We start from the raw sequence: 21,314 nt of genomic DNA, 5'->3' as shown, positions 1-21,314 counted from the left end.
TATTTTATGCTTCAGTACCACTTGCCACTCAGTGTAGGAAACAAAAAATAGTATCATGAAACAATGGTTTTCATTAGAAGAAAAGTTAATTGAAGATTGGTTGGACTTCTGTGCCAGTTCTCCTGCACACTACATTTTCTTATACATTAAAATTTCTGGAAGTACTTTTACTCACCTTTTGAACTACCTCTGCTGTTAATTAAATTACTTGAACGTTTATTTATTTACTTACTACTTCATGTATACTTAATGCCAGTCTTAGTTTAGAGAATTGTTAAACAAAGCATCAATTCTATTACGTGTGACAAGATGATAAAAATTGCTTTGATAGCTCCTTAAGAAAGTGCTGTTGGTTACCTCAGGATGGTAGAGGAGAGGTTTGCCAAGCCATGCTATAAGTATGAATTGCTGATACCAGGACACTGAGTTCAATAAAGTGAATAACTTTGCTGGTACAGTATGTGCTTTGTATGGAAAAGGCCCATATTCGCAACATCATCCTCAGTTCTTTAGGTAGGGTCAGATTTCTGTGCATGAGACCTTGGAGCTGGTCCTAGTCTAGCTGTCATGCCCGCTCTAGGGGTGCCCAAGTCTCTGGGGGTGGAAGGAATATCCGGGTCCGGCACGGGATCAGCTGAGTGTTAGGGACAGATTGTGAATGGATTTGACAGCTTGTCAGTGGAGCACGAGGTTGGCAGCATGTGCCCAAGTTAGGGGGATGGAGTAGAGGCAGCCTTGTCAGGGGAAGATTGAGGCCAGCTGCAGCCACTTCAGGCCAGGTGTGGGGAGTTGTTGGGGCAATATTTGGGAAGGGGCCAGGGTCAGATTCATCCACGAATGCAACAGATGCAAACCTCATCCGTTTGCTTGGACACTCCGCTACCTGCTCCAACAGTGAAACTCTGTTGGACTGCTGCTCGATGTCCAACCTCAGCTATATTTGGACTCTAATCTGCTTAAACCTGGTAACTTCACTGATGCTCCCACTCCTTTCCTGGTTCTCCCAGTTCCTTCCGCTCTGCCGCCACATTTCTTTCACAGTTAAAGATGCCAAACTATATTTCAGCATTTCCTTCAGCACTTACCTAACAACAGACCACTCTTCTGGTAACTTGACCCTTTGATGTTCTAATATAGTGGTCCCCAACCACCGGGCCGCAGCCCGGTGCCAGGCCACGGCTCAGTCTCCCCGCCCCCCCCCCCGCAGTAAAAAAACTCCCCGGGCCGCAAGCTTGCGGCCCGGCAAGCTTCTTACTGAGGGAGTGGGGGAGAGGGAAGCAGGGCTGCAGATGCGCATTGTACATGCGCGGCCGAAATCATGCATGTGCTGCACTTTCACAATCGCCCTCCCTGCTGCCGCCGGTCCCCAGCCTAAAAAAGGTTGGGGACCACTGTTCTAATGGACTGTATTTTGGCAAATGACTTGGTCTTGGCATCAGGCTAGAGGTGTTGGGGATTGGACTCTGCATGCGGATGCCCTGATGGGGCAGCATCTAGTCAGATTAAATGTATCAGGAGAGATGAATTAATGATTTTACTCTTGGTTCTTTTTATAATTTCAACAGGAGGGGAAAGTGACTTAAAAGGACTCTTGGATTTTTCTGTCTCTTTTTTGAACCACTAACTTAATATTATTTAACTAGCACTTGTAATAGTGCCCGTTGTGGGGGAAAATACAACGGGTTATAGAAAACTGGGGAGATGTCCCCCTTGGAGAGGCTGGCAGGCAGAAGTGAAGGCAGTCAGTGGACATGTCGAGGTAGCTGGCCCTGGGGTATCCCCAGGCTGGCCAGAATTTGAAGGGGGGGAGGACTCTGCACCTCTGAGTCTCCAGAACCCCACCTCATCTTCTTGACATGGATGTGCTGCCTCGGTTTGAGGCCTGACTGACTGGAGAAGGGGCATGGATGGCCAGCTCATGGGGAAGGTGGATACATTCCCAGCCCCCTCTGTCTTGCCAGCATGCACGCTGGCAAGGGGGAGTAGGCGCAGGAGGGGCAGGGAACTCTGTGGAGGCCAAACCCTGGGATGCGCAACCCTTGGAGAAGTACCAGACAGGGGAGCAGGGGCCACGGTTCCCTCGTGTCTGAACAGCTCTTTGCAGGCATTACAGCCCTGACAAGCCCCGACCAGTGGCCCCTTGCCAGGAGCAGCATTGGCCATATCTCCTCACCTGTCCAGCCATGGCAACAGAGAAACTCCAGGTGGGAAGGAAGCAGTTGCTCCCTGAATGGGGCATATTCTACTAATAGGAAAAAGTTTACTGGATAGCTTATCCTGGAAAATGTTTGCCCTTCCAAAAGGAGTTCCCACTGTCATGGTTAGGACCGAATTAGGCATGACCTCTTTGATTAGGTGTATTCATCTAGCATTAATAAGGCATCAAAATAGTAACCTTTCTAGCAGTGTATTATTTAAGCAATGCTTAAGAGTACTGTTAAGAGACAATAAAAGTAGATTAAATTATCATAATACTTTTTTGATACAGTATTCCAAACGTGAGGGCCATATGGAATCCCCTGTTCCTGGGCTCTCTATTAGGGATTGGTTGTACCTGTGTGATAAAAGAAAGTTAGGGTAGACATAACACATGAGATTTTCATTATGGTTTGAAAAGATTTAAAAAATCATGAAAGAGCATCATACCTACAGCAGTATGAGCAGCTTTATACTTAGAACTGCTTTTACTGTTCTTTGCTTTCAGTTGATGAGGGCAGCGGTGTTGGAAGGCCATTTTGCTTGTGTCCCAGCTGAATTAAGGCTCTGTGTCTGTGGCAAGCAATATGTGGAGGCTATGTAGAGGATATGTAGATCTTCTTTATGTAGATCCTAGATCCAAATTTCTGGGAAGTTTTCTTGTAGAGTACAATTGATAGATAGTTGTAGATAAAATGTGTTTGTTTTTATCAGGCATTGACTTTTATGTCACTCACACATTATCTCTTTTTGCAAGGAAAATCAGGGCGAGATTTATGACTAATGATTTTATTGGTAATTTAATGTGAATTTTAAAGTACATATTATGTTTCTATTTTGTAATCTTTTTGCAGTGGCCTAAGGCTATGAACAATAAAATTGACTGATTGATTGAAAATAGGAAAAGGCAGTCCGGTTTCATCAGTAGTTGCTGAGAATACCCCTTGGACTGTTTTTTTCCTATTGGGGGAATATCCCACTATCGCCCCCTGTTTTAAGAAGTGGGACATCAGCCAGAACAGTATGTTTTATTATATGGAAAGATTACGAGAAGAGATTCTTAAGATAGTATAACATTCAAAAATACCAAGGAATACAACACCAGCCGTCAGCAGTATAGAAGACATTTCTGAGAACAGACACAGTGATGTCTATCCAGAATTAAGTGTGCTGGTGACTGTACTGAAGGCTTGGAAAAAACTCTTTAAAATGTATGATTTTAGTCAGTCATTCAACAAAAGTATTTATTTTGAAGTCTTATGTATCCAGTTACTACATTATAATTGCAATTACGTCTTTGCATAAATAAGCATAGAACTGCAGCCACTCTTATTTGTGGATGACACAGTTAAAATGTGGAAGTCTATCACTACTACATGCTCTTATTATCTTAATACTATGTTAACACAAATATTTTCATACAGATGTTTAAGATATTGTTTACTTGTGTGGCAGGGTGGTGTATATGGGAGAACTGCTGGAGGGGGAAGGATGTGCACTTTGCTTTGAAAATAATTGCATTTTACTCTGTTTGTGAGATTATTGCAAATGGTACTTCAAAGTGAGCAGCTAAATAAATCTGTCTCTCTTACAAACATCCTGCTGAAATTAGACCAAAGAAAATGTTTATTTATTGCTTTATTTATAACAAGTAGTAAATATGAAACAATAGAAAATAGTATGAGAAATTTCAATTAAAAAGGCAGTATACAGGAAGAACTGGGAGAGAAGCCCAGTTAAAATAGTTTTCCTAATATTACCTGATAATATAATTTTCCTGCACAAAAACAGCACATTTTAAAGTAAGTTATTGATGGCTAATTACCATAGTGGTTTTCCCCCCCACTTGATTTCCCCCCTCCCTTGAATTGTACACCTGAAAAAACTAGACACTTGTACCATTTCTGTTCATCTTCATATTTCAGTAGTAAATGTTATAATTAATGACTTAGAGCACTTGCTGAATCCTTCCTCCTTAATTTTTTTAAACAAGTTTATCTTCCTGGGAGTTGTTTTTTATCAAAAATACCAGCCTCCGTAACCTTTGCAGCTCCCAGATGTTGTAACTTGTTACTTGTCTATTTAAGTGGAGGTCACTCCCTGTTTACTGAGATGAAGCTATCAGTCAGTTTGGGCTCTGGTTACTTTTCTTTCTTTGAAAGGAAAACAAAAAAGGTGGGAGGATCAGAGATAGTAGATGTATTGCGTTAATGCACACATGACCGCACTGTGCAAATTCTTGTCTGTTTGCTGTTCTGTAAAAACGAAGCAACATCATAATGGTAAGACAGCTAAATATTCTTAACCTATTTTTTTTCTGACCTGAGATTATCTTCTATTAAATTGAAACCTATCTTGGTACAAAGCATTGACTTTATTTAAACAACAGTAAGAAGAGCAACAGCTGGCACTTTGGTATCAGGAAAGATGTTTGGCAGTGGAGAAGATGAAAACAGGCATGTCTCCTCAGACATGTTTGCTGTTCTTTGTCCCGCTTGTATAACCATGAGGAATTTTGTTTCGTGTTTATTTGAAAGTTCCTCTTTTTGCAGTTGCAAGGTTGCTAATGAATTTACTCATCTGGAATATTGTTTAGAATAATGGATGCTGATAAAATGTTTGCTGTGGCCTTGCTTTTAGCTACCATCTCTGCATTGTGGCTTTCTTTGTGTAATAAGAGAGATATTTTATTCAGCTAAAATTTTGGAAAGGAATGTGGAAATTTGGCCAGTTTTCAGGATTCTTAAGCTGAGCAGAAGTGATTTTTTAAAGATGAAAGTGTGTCAAGAACTAGGACCAGAATCCTAAACACTTATTAGGGAATAAGCACCATTGAGTTCAATGAGGCTTAACTCTTTACTTGGAAATGCATCTAATTTCAACCTTGAGGTCACTCCTGTATTTCCATCTCTTTAGTGTTGACATTCTTAAGCTGTTATAAAATTAACTTGGCATTTTACACGTTTTATTTATCTTATCTGAAATATGAAACAGTATTGAATATGAAAAGAACAAGTGACCAATCTATATAAAGCTGCCCCGTTCCCTAAAAATAAATGTAGCTTTTGATATACTATAAAATGCTATAGTTTTTATTTTTTAGTATAAAGAAAAGCTAAATCTCTACTATGTCTTTGGTCAATTATTTTATTTCTCTTCCCCCATTTGTCATTCTACTCTGACATTTAAAAAGTTTAAAAATAAAGAGTTGTAATAATAATATCTATCTCTGCCATCTGATGCCCCCTAATCATATCCTGTTACCATAATGCCTCCTGATGGGAACAAGACAAGCCCCAGTAATGACTCATGCCAAAATGCAGATGGAAGCTTCCTCTGCGGTAATTCTGCTTCATTGTTTTATCAGGAATGATTAAATGATTTGATCCTACCTGATGCAGAGACTCAACAGATCTGCCACACTCTCAACAGCAGCTTAATAGAAGGAGTTCAGGCCACCACAGTTAACCCTGCAGATATGCAACATTCTCTGTGGATCACAGCCTTACATAAGCCCTTCAGTTATTTAATATATTTCTCACTATATCAATCAATTCTCTAAGGCACACACAAGCACCTTGTAAACAGGCATAATATGGTATTAAAAAGCCAGCTGTTTATCAGTTTCTTCCTTTGCCCATGACATGAACTCAAACAATATATTTTTATGTTTTTTTTTTAAAGTAGTACTTTCCAACCATGTTCTTAGGTGCTGAATGGTTGTAGCATGCATGTTTGTCCTCTGAAGTGTGATTGGCTTATACAATATTTTATTTATCTACCTCATTTGTACCACTTTCTTTCCAGGAGGGATCTAAAGAAGCTTACATCATTTTCCCCTCAGCCATTATATCTTCACAAAACTTTGTGAAGTAGTTTAGGCTAAAAGTGTGTGATTGGCCCATGGGTCACCCAGCAAGCTTCTGTGGCAGAGTGGGGAATTCAAACTGGGGTCTGACACTCTAACCCAGGCTTTCTCAACTAGGGTTTCATGAAACCCTGGGGATTCTTGACAGCCCTGGAAGGGTTTCTTGAGTGGGTGGGAATTGTTTATGTATTTTTTAAATTTGTTAAACATTTATCAGGTATTGACCATACAGGGTCATGACAACCTACCCCCCCATTTCCCAAAGTGGCCAATGAAGGGCTTGAAGGGGGTGGGAAGGGTCCCGGGTGGGCATGTACACAGTTATGCTTCCCATCCATATTCTGCATTATCACATCAATCCTGGGGTTCCTCGAAGCCCAAAGAATGTTTCAGGGGTTTCTCAATAATCACTGTTGAGTTCAGTGAGACTACTGAACTGAGAAAGTATGTTTAATTGTACTGCATGTTTGAGAGTGGGCAATGGCCAGTAACCATTGGGACACAATAACCAACCAGTATTGAATACTTTTAAGTGCCATTGTTTTCAGTTAAAGAATTGACTAGCAGAAGAACTATTAAAAATAAGCAATTATATTAAAATATCTTTTTGAACAATTGAAACAAGAATTTACCTTTCTTGCTGAAATATGTAGGTTTCTTCTTGAAGACAGCCAGCATGATACAGTGATGGACTAAGATCTGGGGTCATCTGGTTCAAACCCCTACTCTGCTGTGGAAGTTTGCTGGATAATCAATACTGAGTACTTTTAAGTCCAATTGTTTTGAATTAAAGAATTGCAATAATGTGTTTTAGAAGTCCCTTACATAGCCTTCCTATTTATTTATTCGAACTATTTGTAACCTGCTTTTTCTTGCGATAGATTCCAAAGATAGAAAATAGCATATAAAGAACACAGAAAGAACACAAAACAGTATCAACAACATTAAAAATTAGTTATAAAAACAAACAACAAAATATTTTAGACACATTTTAACACACAGTTAAAAGCCCATTTTCAGTATAATCCAATACAAAGAGCATAATGTTTGAAGCTATTATACAGACAGGCACAAGTTTATATTATTTAGGTATGTTTCTTCATTTGTCAAGAACTGCTTTCATAGCAATCCAGGGCAGGTAATTATGCCTGTTTAACAGGGTTCGCCTGTCATACATAGCAAAGTGATTAACACTCTCAAATAGGTACAAGCTTGGGGCACTATCTGATGTTCATATTAGGACTATGTTAGTTCTTGTTGTGGCATCTAAAGCACAGACTGTGGAATTCAGTTCAGGACACATACTAAAAATCTCAGCTTATTTTTTAAATAAAATATACAAAAACTAGCAGGAGAACTATGGAAAACAAACAAACACATTCAAAACAACTTTTTGAACAATTTAAACCCGAAGTTACCTTTCTTGCTGAAGAATGTCGGTTTCCTCTCAGGTGTAGAGAACCAACATGATGTAGAAGTTACAGTGCTGGACTAAGATCTGGGACCCTCAGGCTCAAACTCACACTCTGCTGTGGAAGCTTGCTGGATAACCTTGGGCTTATCATACACTTTCAATATATCCTGCCTAACAGGGTGAGGATAAAACAGAGAGGAGAATGGTATTGGATTCTCTTGAGTCTCCACTGGAGAAAAAGGCAATGTATAAATGAATATACAAGACCCTATACACAGTAGGTAGAACAGGCAAGGGAAGAGAAGCAGCAGCAGAAGCCGAAAAACATTGTGTTCATAGGTCAGTTAAAAGGAAAATGCCAAAGGCACAGGAAAACCAAAGAGATGGTTTTGTTTGTTATTTTACAATACAATTTTGAGAACACTATCCTGGGACTAAGCCCTAGTGAGTAGGATTCTGAGTAGACCTGTCACAGTTAAATCCTAAACAGTTAACACTTTTATAAGCCAATTTACTTCAGTGGACTGGGTATAACTCTCTGGCATAGCTACTCAGAACTCCACTGAAGTCTATTCAATAGGTAGGGTGTCCAGGAAACCAGTGATAGGATAGCACTACTACACTGCCTTCACTATAAGACCAGGGTTTTGGTGCTGCATATATAAAGACTTTAATATTTAGTATTTTTTCCCTGAAAGCAGACAAACTTTTATCTGTCTCAACAAGAGATTTACAATTAGTAATTCTAATAATATTTTACATTATAACCTATATTTATATTTCTGTATTCCAGAGCACATAAGGTTTATGGAATCATTGTAATGCTTAATTAGCAGAAACCTATTTATTTATTTAGATTTATATACCGCCCTCCCCGAAGGCTCAGGCTATAGGTATACCATATAACTGGATAAACAGATCTCCACAAACCACCTCTAGAAACTCTTTTTTTCCAAAGTTTAACCACTTTTAGCTGTTTCTGTCTTCTTTCCCTAATCTAGAAGGTTTTGCTTTCTCAAATGGGTAACTCCTTCCCAAACCTCAAAAAAGGTACACAGCTGTGAGCAGACTATCTGGTTTCGAGCTTCCTTTGATTAATATCAGCTGATCATCCTAACAAAGAGATGCATAGCATCCATAATAATATACTCTAGCCTTTTTTAACGCTCCTGAAGACAAGTCTAATTTTTAGTTTTCTGGTTCTCAGAACTGATTTTATGGACATTTGGTTTAGTTGTTATTCCACCTACCCATTCCATGTCTTTGTTGGCTTAGATTGTTTTTAGTAAAGTAGCTTCTGCATATTTTCTTTTCCTTGTTCAATAGATATATGCGAGGGGGGACAGGAAATATTTCTCACTCAATTCTGGTGAATAGGATAGGTGAATAGTGAAGGACTGTTTTTTTGCACCCTACTTATTACCACCTGAAGGAGTCCCAGTGTGGCTTGCAATCGTCTCTCCTTATTTTCCTCACAAGACACCCCATGAGGTAGATGCACAGAAAACTCCGAGAACTGTGACTGGCTCATGGTCACCCAGCTGACTTCATGTGGAGAAGTGGGAATCAAACCCAGTTCTCTGGATTAGAGGCCACTGCTCTTAATCACAGCACCAAACTTGTTCATGGTCATTAGGATTTTTAAAGACTGTGCCAATCACTATTCTGTGAAAAAAAAACAATTCAGGTTGTACAAGAAGCCTTGGACAGGCTGATAAACTTGTTTTGCAATGTCTATTATGCATCCAACTAAAATTAAAACCAGTGAAGCTTAAATCTATGTGGCATGTATATGACTATATGTTTAAATAATCAGTGATTATCCTATGATTTCTGTGCTATAGTATACACCTCTTAGGGCAATGAACCTTCAGTGAGCAAAACTTTTGTACTGTAGGTGAATTTCAGATTATTTGAAAAAAAAAAAAACAATGGAAGGAAAACTATGGTAATTTAAATAAAATCTAGATCTAAACCATTCCTTGAAGTGCATTTCATGATGCACTGATCTGTTAGTTGTATTATCTAAGCATTTGCAGTGTTGACCTAGGCACAATTTCTTTGAAGTAACCCCTTGAATAGACCGGTGTAGGATTTTTAAACCAGTGTTTAGGATTGGTCTGCCAATCTTTTCTACGTTTCCATTCGTCCACTAAGCAAAGTCTGTGATGTACACATTATTATTAAATTTACATTGGCTTCTATGAAAGAGTTTGTTCCTGATGAGCTAGTCAGGGAATGCTAGCTATCAAGCAATTGTTTGTTTGTTTGTTCAGAACACTCTCCTCTCTCGAAAACAAGGAGATGTAGGCTGCATGATCATCAAATACAGATCTGGGTTTTTTCTTAAAAACAAAAAACAAACAGAGCATCTTATGAATTCCAAACCTCTTTTGAGATGCGATTAAAAACTTGTTTATAACGCAGACCACGTCAGAGGATGTTGGCAGTGAGTGATTATTTTAAAAAGCAACAACAAAATCTCTTGGCTTTTCACCACGTGCATCAAAGGTTGTCGGTTTTGCTTGGGGCGGCTTTTCGTGCTCGACAGATGAGGGTGGGGGTGTGCTGCTGCAGCACTTCGGATTGCTCGGGCTTGTGCTGCACCAACAAATCTGGCCCCGTCTCCTTGTCTGGGCAGCGCTGTGCTTGTTGGCACCTTCCCTCCACCTTTTTTCTTCCCTGTGAGGTTCCGCCCGCCTTCGAGTTGTCTTTGCGGCATATCGCCGAGCCTCGCCCTGTGCTGGACTGGGGGAGGGGGACGGGGACAAGGATGCCGCAGTCCTTTTCCTCGAGGCATTTTATAACGTGCGCCTTGGGGTGACTTTCCAGGGCGAGAGAGACTGAGGCTTGCCTGCCTGCCTGCCTGCATTTCCTCCTTGGACTCTGCGTCCCCTGCAGGCAGGCGTGCCCAGGTGACCTGCTCGAAAGCCTTACAGATTCTGGGGCTGAGCCTTCAGCGAGCCAGTCCCTGCCGCCGGCCGGGCGTAGACTCGCCAGGGCGCTTCCCACCCTCTGTACTCCCCCTTGCCCGCCCTGAGGCGACCGTGCCAGGTAGAGCAGCGGCGGGTGCTGCTGGGGGCGGAGGCGGGCGCAAGTCCGCCGGGCGGGCGTGGCAGGCGGTGGCGCGCAGACGGTTGGCGCCTGAGCTGTAGCCGGCTTTGGCGCTCTTCTCGCTGGCGCTGCGTGGGACCGAAGGGACGGGGCCCGTCTCGCAGGGGGCGACGGAGGAGAGGCCTGGCCGCGCGGAGAGCGGGTTCGTGAGCACGAGGGGCTTTCGGGAGGGGGGCGCGAGCGGGGTCTCCCGGGAAGGACCAGGGCGGTCGCTGGCCAAGCCCGGCAGCCTTATCTCCACACCTGCCCTCGGCTCTTATCGCAGGAGGAAAAGGCTTGGCGGAGGGCGGCCGCGCACTCGCCCTTCCCGCCGCTCAGCCAGGCAATGCTGCGGGATTGCTCCGAGCCCGCGCGGCTGGGGGCTGAAGCCGCTTGCTAGCCCCGGGGCTAGTGCTGAAGCCGCTCGGTGCCTCTCGGTGCGCGGGGAGTAGGGCACGGGTTCTCTCGCCTGGCCCAAGAGGCTGGCTGCGACTGCAGCGCTTCGGTCGCGTCGTTTTATAATAGCGCTTGATTCATAGCTGGCTGTTGCCAAACATGGGACGACTTTTTGTTTAGGGCGTGGGAGCGGAGGGATGGGGAGCGCGCGTTACATTTAGGAGAGAATGACACCGTCCAGAAACCTGCTTAGTGCTTTGAAGGCTAGAGCGTTGCCTTTTGTCCTGAAGGGTAAGAAGTTTGATCTCAGCCACACTAGGAATTGCTGTAATTAAGAATATAATACAACTAGGTTTAGCAGAACTTCTGTAGAAGTTTTCTATTGTGTGTACCATTTTCTTTACTCCTAAAAGGATGGAAGAAAGGTGTATGCCTGCTGCAAGTGATTGGATGTATGGTTTTGAAAAAGGTTAGGTAAGCAGTTTTGAGATTGTGTCAAAACTGCAATAAATGTTTGTATTAACAGGATTTTGATTTGACATAAATGGGATATGTTCAAAGAAATGAGATGCTAGGTGTAAAGATACTTTTTCCAAAGAAAATTTATGTTCCATAGATTATTCTATATATTTGAATGTACAGCAGTTTGATAATGCATGTTTACAAAGTCAACTCTTTTTATAAATTCTAACTTTTACATTTTCCTTCTGTTTTTTTTGTTTAGTCCAAATCACACTCTCCAGAGTCTTCTAAAGAAGATAAAAAGAAACCAGTTTTGGGGAAATTTGGAAATTTTTTCACTACAGGAAGAAGGAAAAATACCAAAAATACTACAGAAGCATCTTTAAGGCCAAGTGTTAAGGCTGCAAGGTCAGGATCTGTTCAGAAGAATACAGCGCCATTGGCATCAATAGACGACTTCAGAGAAATAAGTAAAAGTGAGGAGTGCCTTCTTGAGAAAATCTGCAATCGTAACCAGCCCGTGATCCAGAGTACTGTTGGAGAGACAGAAGAATGCATGTACTCTAAAGACCTGACTCCTTTGTATAATGACATTGTTTCAGAGTGGAATTCTAAAGGAGCCTCTTCTGACAGTGAATGGTCGCCTGAGTGGCACAGCAGTAATGAGACAATAAAAAATACATTATATGATAGCAATCTTACACTCCAGACACCAGAACCAGAAAAGTATCTCATCACTGACACAACTAAAACCACAACTCCAAATTTCTTTAGAAGCTTAACAAATGTAAGTACTGAAGACCAAGAACATAACATATTAAATCATAAACAACTGCTGCATCTGAACACTTTTGAAGAATTGGAAAGTGCAGCCACAAAAGATCAGTCATCAGTTTTGGAATCTAAGTCAAGGGAGCGTGCTCACTCTTCTAGAGTGCTGACGTTGGATATTTTTCTTCGTAGAACTGAACAGTCAATTTCAAATGAATTTTCAACTGCTTTATTAGACGACAATTACAGTAGTGCAGATGAAATGGATAAAAAACCTGCAGTAAGGAGATCTGGAAAGAGGAGAAAATCTCAGTCATCCAGTGATGTTCCAAATGGGGACAGAAATGCAACAGAGGCATCTGCAAAAGAAGAAACTGTTTTTGAGAGTGTTCCTTCAGATTTAGTTGCTGAACAGATAAGCAACTCTGAAAGAAAAGTTAAGACTTCTCAACAGGTTACAACCACATCTAATGAGATGAAAACTGGTAGCAATCACAAGGGGTGTTCTAAAATGGAAATGGAGAAAAACAAACAGCAACCTTTAACTTCGTCCTCCTACAGGAGGAAATCTTTAAAAAAAAATCAAGGTGATGCAGTTCTTCTTTCACCTACTGGCTTGAAGAGTCAAGGGAAAGATTCATCCACCAAAAGACAGATGGAGAGGCAAACAAATGGTAGCCCAATGTCAAAAAGCTCTTCTGTTGAAAAGCTGCCTTTTGGTGAGAGTACAGAAGTTGCTTCCATGGGTGTCCTAGATAATGGCAACTCACCACTTACTGAAGGGAGAGCAGATTCTGCTAACAGCGTTGATGGAAGTGTTTTACTGCATACTGACAAGAACAAAAATGGTGGAATAGGAACAACAAAGCAAATTTTCTCCGATTTAGACAGCACAAAACCAAGAAATACTTGGGATGTTTCCAGAATGGTCACAACAAAAGTTAACCTGTAAGTAATTTCATGTTTTTCATGTGATTGTAAACTGTGGTGAGATGTTACATTCCTCAGTAAGCATATTCTATTATACTTGTTCAATGTAATGTATGAGTTCTACTTGGTTAAAAAACAAATACCCTGACTATCTTACAGAAACTCTACTTGCTGTCATTGCAAATTCTTCCTGGGATTTATGTAGATTTATGTATCTGAATGTAATTAGAAATTGTTTTTGTTTACTTTGGTGAGAGCAGTACATTTCAGGTTATGTTGGTTTAACAGAAAGTTCTCTATAGTTTTAATTTTTGCAAAGCAAGAAAGAAATAATAAAATTGGTTAGTGTTGTTTTTGCATTAAATTCATACAAATTGGAGGATTTGTATACAGACACATATCTTGCCACATATTAAAGGTATAAATAATTGGATAAGGGCATACATTATGAAGAATTTGGAGTATGCCTTTACTAAGTTTTTTTAATGGAAAAAAGTCAGTGGTAACTGAAATCAAGAATGAGAGGGGAACTACTTAGCCCTTTTTTTAATGTCCATGTTTCCTCTCCCTTAAATTGAAATAATTTGATCTGAGTACAAAGTACCTGGGGAGTGCAATTGAAAGAGAAAAACAGCAAGGAAAGGGTTAAATGACTTCAGGGCCTTCCTTTAGAGGTCCCCTTTCAATTTTTTATAAACTTGATTAAATTTCAGAGCACAGTATAATATACAGTTGGCTGTTGTACTAGTGAGAGTACTGCCCTATCAAATTTATCACTATTAAAGTTAATTGATAGCAAATTTCCAAGTTTTTATGCAGCCCCAGTCCTTTTATTAGAGATATATTTTAAAACTCTAGGAATTAACCACATGCAGCTTTACTACTAAGTTAATGTGTTTTCAATGTAAAGAATATATTTTCCCCTCTGTTAAATTAAGCAGTGATCCTGGTTTCTTTTTTCTTTCTCTTCTTTTAGGATGTGGTTGTACTTGATAGAGTGATATATTTAGACCTGCTCTGCAGGAATCCAAGCCCCATAGTTGCAAAATTTGGAATGGATGGTTGGTAGGAGGCTGGCTCCACTAGGAAAGGTGTTTATGAGAAATTGATTCATGTGGTTCTAGTAATCTAAATACATCAGTACAAACCACTTCTCATGAACAGCTAGGTTGCCACATGAAACAGCCTCCATGTGGTTTTTTTCAGCTAACTATTGTGCACTTAATTTGTATTAACTGGATTACATGATAGTGTTACTTGCTCTGTTCTCTGCTAGTGCCACATGTATCTGTAATAAGTGGTTTGCTAAGCACACTCACTAAGAAGATATATTTAGTTCAGTGGGATTTACTTCTGAGTGAACATGCTTAGGACTGCATTGTGCATGTGTGATTGCTCTGGAGAAAAAGATTTACTTTATAAAAATCTAAGAGAAGTTTATCACAGGTATACTTTTAAAGTTTTGTTTAGATGTTACTGCAACCCAGCATAGAGAATTCTCAGGCTCATATGCTCTCTCGTCTCTTCATATTGTCAGATAATTAGATGTTCCTGTTTGTGGCAACCCCCCCCCCCTCTGAATGGCATTATGTCTAAGGTGCCGAACTACATTTTGTCCTTTTTTTTGAAGACCAATAGGATTAAATCACTATTTGAAATCCTGATCTGCAGAGGAAATGAAAACCATAGATTGTTGGTCAGACCTTGTGGTAAACTGCTTTGCCACAAAATAGAAAAGCTCTTAATTATTTGGCTGCATGTGAGAGAATAGGAAGCATGAGTACAAGCACCCCAAAAGCCCACCAGACTGTTTACATAGTAACAAACCACAATTTGCTGTTACATCTGAACTATGTCTTAATTCTACTACTTAAAAGTAAATATTTTATTTCAATGCAATGCTTTTATTTATTCTTTTATTTGCGTTATTTCCCGCCACTCCCAGACCAGTAAAATCCCACAATAAGATCCCCAATTATAATCCCCAATAAAACCCCACCCTTCACCCTCCTGGCAGCGAAATTTAATTCCCAACCCACCCCTCCCATCCATTGAACAACCTCCAACTGCACCTCGGGGGGGGGGATGTTACTGGGGAAGCCTGATGGTTTGGCTAAAGCAGGGAGAGGCCTACAGATCTACCTCACCCTGATCTCAACCAAATGCCTGGTGGAAGAGCTCCATCTTAGTAAGTTACAACAGGGCCCTCAGTTCTCCCAGGAGCTCATCCTACCAGGTCGGGGGCCAGGACCTAAAATGCCCTGACCAAGGCCAGTCACACCTCTCACAGGCAGGGAACCAACAGATTTGCACCCGCAGAGTGAAGAGCCTTGTTTAGTTTCAGATAAATATTTTTAAGTAGTGGGTGTTATCATGATATTCAAATTAATAAAGCAATAGCTCTGTTTATGAGCTCTGAGTCTGGAAAATATGAGCAATTTTCTGCAAATTTGATTTTTAAAACGATGTCTAGTTTGATTAAGGCAAAGGTACTTTTGCCTTGTTTTAAGGCAGTAGATTCTTCTGTTGTCAAATGGGATTTCCTTACGGAATTGGATCATGTGACTCATCATTACTACCCACCCACCAATCTTGAATACTCAGTCATACAAAACTGATTTTGTTGCATATGTTAATCTGGCCATGTGTTCTTTTTAAACATTTAAATCAGATAACTTCATTTTGAGCCTTTTTAACCAGAAGTCATTCCCAGTAAGTTCAGTGGTGTTTATTTCTAAAGGTGTTTTTAAGAATGCACCTGTAATTTAATAGATACATTTGAATTGTAAATATTGAGGAGTAAGTCCTATTAAAATTAATAAAGTTTACTTCCTTGTAAGCATTATTTGGATTGGGATGAAAGGCTGAAGTAAATCACACTGAAGTCAACAGGACTTAGTTTCAGATAAATATTATTTAGTAGTTGGGTGTTAATGTTTCATTATCATGATATTCAAATTAATAAAGCAGTGACTCTGTTCATGAGATACATTGCTTTTTGAGCCACGACCCATCTGTTTGCATAGTTTCCAGTGGAAACTAAGAACTATAAATGTAGGCGTTGTAAGGTGTGTTGTGTTATGGGGACCATAAATCATTCAAGAACATTTTTTCTGCTCCATTTTCATTGAATTAGAAACCTGGCATAATTGCTATGAAGGCTATAGTTTTATTATTTTGAAAAGAAAACAATGTATTTTGCAGCAGAAGTTGAGTTTGTTATCTTATTCTAATGTAGAATGTAGAAATATAGACTGTCATCCACTGAACACTATTATAATTCCTTAATATTCAACAGGATTTTTAATAGATAAATTTCCATGTTTTAATTGATCTTATTCACGGATAATGTACACTGACATATTTATTTGTAGTACTTTTTTTGAAAGTAAGGTAAAGTATATACTGATAGTTTGTAGACTATTTTTATACATAGGGTTTGACTTTTAGCTCACAGTTGATAAAGAGAATGGATCATAGAATCATCTTAACACCGCCCGCGGCGCCACGGGCGCTGCGGACTAAATAAAATGGTAAGGGGTTCTGGGGCGGGATGTGTCCGGGATGAGGAAGGGTCCGGATTGGACCCTTCCTCTGGACAGACAATCGGAGGGACCAATCGGCAGGCGTAAATCGCCTGCCGATTGGTCCCTCTGATTTCCAGCCCCGAGCAACTGCGAGCCGCGCACAGTGCAGCTCACAGTTGCTCCTTTGCCGGCGGCCTGACGCATCGGGAGGCGCGAAGTGCCTCCCGCCGCGTCAGGCCGCTGCCGCCAACACTTCACCCCCCCCCACCAGCCAGCACCTGCCACCACAGAAGCCAAGCCGCCGCCACAGGGACATCGCTCAGCTCCGGCGACGCCACCCGCGGTGAATCCAGCCTGCCGCCAACAAAACAGGTACGCGCCCGGCCGACAGGACGATCCCGGCCTTGCTAAGCAGGCTCGCACAGCCCCGCCGCCCTCATGGCGCGCCCTGCTAGCGCCCGCTGCATTTTGACTGCAGCGGGCTTATTTACTAGTAGAACAATAAAGTTGGAAAGGTCCTTCTGGGTTATCTAGTCCAAGCCCCTGCATATTGCAAGACACTCACAACCTTATCACTCATCCACTGTAACCTGCTGCCACTTTGAACATTCACAGAATCAGCCTCTCCGTTTAAAAATTTCCAAAGATGGAGAACCCACCACCTTCCTAGGAAGCCTGTTCTGGTTCTGGTCTGTCCCTCTGGGGCAAGAGAGAACAACTCTGCTCCATCCTCTAAATGGCAGCCTTTTAAATACTTGAAGACGGTTATCTGATCCCCTCTCAGTCGTCTCCTCTCCAGGCTAAACAGACCAAGCTCCCCCAAACTTTCTTCATATATCTTGGTCTCGAAACCCCTCACCATCTTCTAGACATACTCCAGTATGTCTACATCCCTCTTCAACTGGTGTGCCCAAAACTGAACACAGTATTCCAAGTGAGGCCGAACCAGAGCAGAGTAAACTGGTACCATCACCTCCCATGATTTGGACACGATACTCTAGTGGTCCGCAACCTTCTTCAGGCTGCAGACTGCTGGCGGCGGGGAGGGTGATCGTATGCATGACCCAGCCGCCTATGCGAGTTTGCAGCCACGCATGGCGCAAATGTGCATGCCCGGCCCGGCCCTGCAGAGAGAGGGGTTGGGGACCACCATGATACTCCATTTGATACAGCCCAAAATCCCATTTGCCTTTTTAGCCACCAAGATGCACTGCTGACTCATGTCAATGTATGGTCTACTAAGACTCCTAGATCCTTTTTGCACATACTACTGCCAAGACAAGTCTCCCCCATCCTATAATGGTGTATATGGTTTTTCTGACCTAAATGCAGAACTTTACATTTGTCCCTGTTGAATTTCATTTTATTCATTTTTGCTCTGTTCTTGAGCCTATCAAGCACTGAGGGAAGATGGAAGCACTGTATTCTTTAAAATACTAATAAATCACTGTGTAATTTGTTCTGGTTTACTACTTAAATTTAGGAGTAAAATACCTTTCACCAAACTATAAATTTAAATGTAAATTCTCAGCCTTTTAGTATATGTCTTTAATCTTACATTTTATTTTCATATTTGGATTAAATTGCATTGATTGTTGTTTATTACATTAACTCAGACTAGATGGATGTGGAATTCAAAGTAGTCTCAAAGTGGGTTTCTAAAAAATATAAGTAATAATTTCATTTTCATCTGCGGTAAACAGGTTTTACAGTTTTTTGTACTGTTTCAAAAGCCTATCAAGCCTGTTTGATCAGGGGTAATAGTGAAACAAAGGACAAAGTGTATGTATGTTGTTCACTCGCTCTGGCCATGAAATAGCCATGTACACCACAGAGCTTTTTTTGCCCTAAGAAAGGCCCTTTCTCACTCTACAGTTTAAGGAGCGTTCAGATACGATGGGCAAACTTTCTACTCCTGCCCCCCTCCCCCTTCATATGGCCAGAATGAGCTAGTGACATGCTTTAATGCAAACTATTGTCCCTTATCAATATATCAATTTCAATTTATTTGTTATAGTCTTAGACCAGTATAAAATACAAAGAAGAAATAGAAAAAAAGATATAAAAAGAATAAAATTGTTAATAAGATTGACACCTCAACAGTCATTCTAGCAAACACAATTAAACATATAACTCAGCTGATAAGTTCCTTATTTATTAAAACATTCTATTTCCTGCAGACAAGGAAGCAAAATTTTGCAACAGAATATGACATGGCAGCCTCTTTATCTTCAAGTAGGAATTTGGTCAACAGAGTCAGTTGTAGGAGAGTGCTTTAGGCGTCTGAATTGAAGCAGCAGCGGTGGAGATTGTACGGTTTCTGTCTTCATCATAAAGTTCACAATAAAGTAATATCTGTACAACCATCTCCATGATATTAGTAGTACACGGGCATGTAGGCATTTCTAAAGGTCAGTGTCAGAATTGTCCAATAAGTACAGTTAATCAAAAGTACAGGAATCAAAAAGGCCCTGGAAAAACCATCAATATATCTAATTCTCAACATGGCCACTTTTGTGCAAGGGATGGGGCCATGCAGGTTTGCCACAAAAGTGTTGGATATGGTAACTCTGCATGCAAGAGGATCTGGGAGGGAAAGCGTTAGGAGAATTCTCTCACTCAGATACAATTGGCAGTTAGCCCCACCTTCTCATTGGTTAGATATTGAGCCTCTTTGGCCATTGATTGCCTTCTTCCTCTCTTGCATGGCCTTGGAGGTGTAGCAAGTTAACCATTTGAAGTTGATTTGTTCACAGTAAGTTAAGTGTACCTCCATGAATATGTTATGTAAGATGTGCTTCTAGTTTTGTAAGTAATTTTTTCCCTTTTAATGGGCAAGTATGGAGAATCTGGGATACTTCATAAAGCTTCTGTGCTTCCAAGACAAATTATTTTAAAAATAAGAATAACACAATAAGAGGGGAAGTACCTTCCAGGAATTTTTTCCCTCTGCACACTTCTCCTCTTTGTAGATAGCCCTTCTGTCCTGAGCTACCCAGGAAGGGCTAGCTACTAAAATGTTGTTGTTATTGCTACTGCTGCTGTTGTTGTTAGCCATAGCTGCCACCATTTCTCTGGTTCTAGAGAGCACACATACTGCTCTTCCTGTTCCCACAGCAACTCTGGCTTTACTCAGAGTATGCTTTCAAGTATGATTGAATATAAGGCATGAAAATTCCAGGCAGAGTGAATGAGAAATAATTTCTTAAATACTATAACATTTACAAAACAGTTTAAAAAATGGAGCAAAATTGATACAGGGCCACTACAGCTATGCTGGGCAAAGCTAACTCAGAAAAGAAGCTGGCTTGAAAACAGCAAAGGTCTTGAACATAACTGCCTTACTTAGTTTCTATTTTTCTCTCAATACCCAATCCCAGTAGGCCAGACTCATCCAATTGTGAAGCAGAGTTCTCATCTACCCATGTAAGGGAAGTAAACCTCCAGGTAATGGTGGCCTTGAAGTTGTCAGTGAGGCCAAATTGCGGGTAGGGATCATGCTGGAAAGAAAAAGAAAACTAAGGAAGTTCTGACCATACTGTTCCTGTTAATTACTAGAGCTACCTGGAATTGATAAAGGGCAGCTCTAGGAATCAGTGGAAATGCTCTGCCTGGTTATCCTACCACAGGATGAATGATCAACTCCTTCCTGCTCAGCTTCCAGGAATGAACATCCTCTCTCATTAGCCTTATATGTGTCCTACCCAAGCTCTACCTCCTTACCAGTGATTGGCTTCTGCTCTTCCTCCATTCCCCCCCCCCCCCCAAATCATAAGGCTTAGAAGCTGAAGGCTTCCTGGAAAATTTGCCCAAAGGCCTCAGACTTCCTTGAGGCCTATAGGTCACTCATTCTTCAGCCGAGGGCTATGATCATGACAGTCCCATCTGCAGATACTTAAATAAGTGGATTAAAGCAATAGAGAGAAAAATATGATCTTCTAGCAGATTTTCTGTTATAAAATGGATTTGCAGAAAAATCCCAAAACCCTCTTTAAAAAATAGAGGGAGTTGAAATCCCCTTGAAACCTCCATCAGCCTGGTCCATGAGCAGGAGGATGGAAGAGGAGGAGCTCTGTATGAGCCACAGAGTGGCAGTGATACGGGGAGGCAAGAAGTGACAAGTTTCAGAACTCAGTTCAGGTATCTGAAAGATGGTCAGGGCAGAATTATTGTTGTCAATCTCTTAACCAGGGCCAGAAGATCATATGCTGCCTTTACTCCAACCCTACCCCAGCAATGTATTTCCCTAATTCTCCCTCATGGTTAAACATTATAACATCACCAAAATTAATCATGGTTAATTCTGAGTAGCAATCTGTTTTGACTAGGGTTAGAAACCAGGGTTTAACAAACTGGTTCAGCTGGTTAGCAAACTCTGGTTAAAAGAACTTGGTGAATACTGCTGATGGACTGGCAGGGGAAATTATCACACACAGTGAGTGGAGCTGCAGTTGAGGATGGATTCAGTCCTGTAGATTTCCCCCCTTCTTGGTTAGGATGTTTCCAGCATTATGTCTGTAGTGGTCCATAAGAATAGTGCAATTGAGTGACAGAATAGCAATAATAGCAATAGTGGCAGAATAGTGCAATTGAGTGGCAGAATGAGTGGCAGAATAGCAAGTGACCTTGTATCTGCTAGATTCATTGCTTCCTTTCT

General features: G+C 41.0%; 1 protein-coding gene across 7 annotated transcripts in view; it reads left to right on the top strand.

Annotated features, from left to right (window-relative positions):
• CRYBG1 (crystallin beta-gamma domain containing 1) overlaps positions 1-21,314 on the top strand; it is a 139,140-nt gene that overhangs the window by 74,086 nt on the left and 43,740 nt on the right. For 2 of the 7 annotated variants that reach the window (XM_077302895.1, XM_077302886.1), the window contains exon 3: positions 11,692-13,148. In XM_077302895.1, the coding sequence (XP_077159010.1) occupies positions 11,692-13,148 (1,457 nt within the window). Of the gene's footprint in view, positions 1-4,351; positions 4,479-10,237; positions 10,533-10,563; positions 10,735-11,067; positions 11,259-11,691; positions 13,149-21,314 lie in introns of those variants that run through there. The other 5 variants (XM_077302904.1, XM_077302938.1, XM_077302920.1 and 2 more) reach the window with 5 other exon arrangements.

The sequence above is a fragment of the Paroedura picta genome, chromosome 1 (assembly GCF_049243985.1).
Source record: "Paroedura picta isolate Pp20150507F chromosome 1, Ppicta_v3.0, whole genome shotgun sequence".
Lineage (NCBI taxonomy): Eukaryota > Metazoa > Chordata > Lepidosauria > Squamata > Gekkonidae > Paroedura > Paroedura picta.
Note: the sequence above shows the minus strand (reverse complement) of the source record. Positions and strands in the feature narration are given on the sequence as shown.